This window comes from Arachis ipaensis, chromosome B09 (assembly GCF_000816755.2).
Source record: "Arachis ipaensis cultivar K30076 chromosome B09, Araip1.1, whole genome shotgun sequence".
Classification (NCBI taxonomy): Eukaryota; Viridiplantae; Streptophyta; class Magnoliopsida; order Fabales; family Fabaceae; genus Arachis; species Arachis ipaensis.
The window spans coordinates 129,349,034-129,352,271 of NC_029793.2; the positions used below are offsets into that span (position 1 = coordinate 129,349,034).

The 3,238-nt window shown below is 36.6% G+C and overlaps 2 protein-coding genes across 2 annotated transcripts in view; one reads left to right on the plus strand and one right to left on the minus strand.

Moving 5' to 3' along the window:
* LOC107617294 (probable 6-phosphogluconolactonase 4, chloroplastic) overlaps window positions 1-729 on the plus strand; it is a gene marked incomplete in the record, with an annotated part of 2,348 nt that extends 1,619 nt beyond the window's left edge. Inside the window, 1 exon segment of the mRNA XM_016319028.2 lies at window positions 1-729. Coding sequence (XP_016174514.1) covers window positions 1-418 — 418 coding nt within the window.
* LOC107617292 (pyruvate kinase 1, cytosolic) overlaps window positions 1,247-3,238 on the minus strand; it is a 4,977-nt gene continuing 2,985 nt past the window's right edge. The window contains exons 10-16 of the mRNA XM_016319027.2: window positions 2,978-3,122; window positions 2,660-2,748; window positions 2,406-2,501; window positions 2,205-2,272; window positions 1,940-2,039; window positions 1,807-1,866; window positions 1,247-1,705 (exon numbers count right to left, since the gene is read on the minus strand). Coding sequence (XP_016174513.1) covers window positions 1,553-1,705; window positions 1,807-1,866; window positions 1,940-2,039; window positions 2,205-2,272; window positions 2,406-2,501; window positions 2,660-2,748; window positions 2,978-3,122 — 711 coding nt within the window. The 3' untranslated portion in view covers window positions 1,247-1,552. The remainder of the gene's footprint in view (window positions 1,706-1,806; window positions 1,867-1,939; window positions 2,040-2,204; window positions 2,273-2,405; window positions 2,502-2,659; window positions 2,749-2,977; window positions 3,123-3,238) is intronic.

The following is a 3,238-nucleotide window of genomic DNA, read 5'->3' on the forward strand; positions in this document are numbered from 1 at the left end:
AGCTGAGGGGGCGGCTGAGGATTACGAGACATGTCTCAGACAGTTGGTCAAGAATGGTGTGATAGCTTCATCATCAGTCACCGGATTCCCCAAATTTGATCTCATGCTGCTTGGTATGGGTCCAGATGGCCATGTAGCATCTTTATTCCCAGGGCATCCTCTTTTGAAGGAGAATAAAAAGTGGGTTACCTTCATCAAGGACTCCCCAAAACCGCCCCCGGAGCGTATAACTTTCACTTTTCCAGTGATCAATTCCTCTGCTTACACTGCACTTGTGGTGACCGGTGCTGGAAAATCGGACGCAGTTCACTCTGCGCTGCGCGGATCTCAAAATTCTCCTAAGCTTCCTGTTGCAATGGTTTCACCCGAAGGAGAGTTGAAATGGTTCTTAGACAAGGGTGCAGCCTCAAAGCTGTAGATCCTGCAGTGTTGATCATGTATTGTTCTTGTGTATTTTGCCTTTGAAGTTGATCAATGTTTTCACATTAACGTAAACGGAATAATACTTTTTTCTCTCTTAATAATGAGGAGACATAGAAGGAGATAGAAAACCTTGCAGCTCTTCCAAATGATGTGAAGCCAATAAGAATGGTGGCCGCCAACTTTGATGGCTGCTCATAACTTTGTATTTTGACCAAAGAAGAGAAAGCTTCCTGTTACTTGCATCGTTTGAGGAAGCGTATTGCAGAATGGTAATGTGAAAATTTAGTAAAAGTAATCTTTTCCAAACTTGCATAGCATCCCAGTTTTTCCTTCGGCCTTTACAATCTTATTTCCTCATCTGAAACGGTTTTTGGTGGTTGTGCTATATCAGTCTCTATTAAATAATAGGTGGAAACTCATGTAATTATATATTCATTTGAAGTTGATAGTTAAAAAAAATCATTAGATAACAATTTAGTTAAATATATAAAATTATTTAATAATTTTTAGTTATCAATTGTACATGAAAATAACCGAATCTAAATTTCTACCAATAATATATCTGTCTAATTTAAGGTTCTAACAATGAGAGGTTTCCAACAATTTTGAGTATGTTGGAAATGTTGTTCATTAAGCCAATTTGGTGATGTTCAATTTTGTATAGACAGCTATGTAAAAATGGCCATGCAATAGTAACATCTAGACAAAATAAAGATTCCTTTGGGGTGCTGATTTATTTTCCAAGTTTAAATTATATTACTTTAGCAGTTATTCAATGTAATTTCTGAAATTTGGCTTGCAAATGGATTTTAACTGGAATGGCTAAACTAGCAATATAGTTAGAAACTGCTTTTGTCTGGAAAACACAACAATACAACAAAGTCTCTACTTTCTCTCCCATTGTTCAGAGGAGGAGGAAACACACAATATAACAAAGGAGGAGCAGCAGCACAACCACTCTAAGTCAACGATTAATAGTGGGGTTCAATAACATAACATGTCTCAATCCAAGAAAATGAGTGTGGCCACATTCATTAACATGAACATGTACCACTTTTGTGTATTTCTTTTGTTAGTAATTAAACATAGAAAATTGATAGAAGGGAGGCTACAGAGATCTCAGATCTGATTAATCTTCAAGCTCAATAATTTTCACAACTGATGAATCACCAACCTTCTGGCAAACAACAACTCGGTCATGTGGCTTTATAATGCCGAAAGCCTTGCCATGGTCTAAAGCAACCTTTAAAATTGATTCATTTGCTCCACTTTTAGATTCAGCCTACAGATAGATTACACAATCAAAATTACTTCACAACACTAAAGCGCAATACCAAATCGTCCACCATGAATTCCATGAATTTTTACAATTAAATAACTTACGGGATGTTGAGGATCGGCCAGCATAGGGAAAAGGCCTCTGATAATGAGTGATTGCCTTGCCTGAAATGGGATCATAAAAGTTAATGCAATGTCAATGCAATCTTTAGTTTCAAAGTTAATGTGAGTTATGTACCTCGAAAGCGCCCGTGAACGTCCATCGGAGTTGATCGGTTTTCAGCTGAGGAATAACAACAGATATCACAGGCATAGTAGGCCTATACTTAGCAATCAACCTGCATAAATACCAACAGATAACTTTAATAATAATGTCTTCAAGAAATGAAGCTTGCAAAAGAAGAAAAAAAAAATGATTGAAAGAAAGAATTCAACTTTAAGTGGAATGAGATTTTTTTTTCCTCTCTTAATAAGGAGACATAAAGTAGGAGATAACATAAAACCTTGCAGCTCTTCCAGATGATGTGAAGCAAATAATAACGGAGGCCCTAACCTTGATGGCTGCTCGTACCTGTGTATTTCGACGAAAAAAGAAACAGAAAGCTTCCTGTTACTGCATCCTTCGAGGAAGCGAATTGCAGAATGGTAGTATGAAAATTTAGTAGAAGTAATCCAAAAGTATTTAGTGACTAGAAGAAAAGTACCGCAGATGAAGCGATTGATTCCAAGTGGCTCATCGGTTCTCCAACATGTTTGACAGTCTTCTTGAAATACAAATCTTGATTATAAACTTTCTCTGCCTGCATAGAGCATTGTAATTGTTATCATTAAGCATCAGCTAAAGAATATGTCAACAATTTAGCAGAAGAAATCAGATCATGTGGTGGATTGAAGCACTTAAGCCAAGTAACTGCGGAACTGTGACATGATCTTGTTTCAAAGTAAAGTTCAAACCTACCTCGGCACAAATTTTCCCAACAATAGAAATGGTCTCTACAGGGTATAGTCCCCGCAACGTCTCCGCCCCAAGGAGAATAGCATCACTGCCTGCAATGGAAAAATGAAGAGAAAATATCTATTTAGAATGAAGTAACATGATATAACTGTAAAATGTGATGAACATGATAAAACTGAGAATACAAAAATGAGCAACAGAATTTTGCTTATGTATCTAAGTCGAGATTTTAGAAAATTCTATGGTGCCATCAATATCAAACTAAATCAGACAGGATTTACCAAATACTCAAAAGATGCTTAAGTCAGAAAAAGAATTTACCATCCAACACTGCATTGGCAACATCAGTTGCTTCAGCACGAGTAGGTCTTAGATTATCGGTCATAGTGTCGACGACACGTGTAACAACAACTGGCTTTCCAGCCATGTTACACTTGTAAATAGCAGCTTTTTGAAATAAAAACACCTGTCAGAACCACACAGATAAAATGATCAAGATTCTAGTAACACAATCAAACCAAGATGCCGAAAAGTAAAACTAAAATAAAGAATAAATGAGACAATATACAATTATTATCCGTT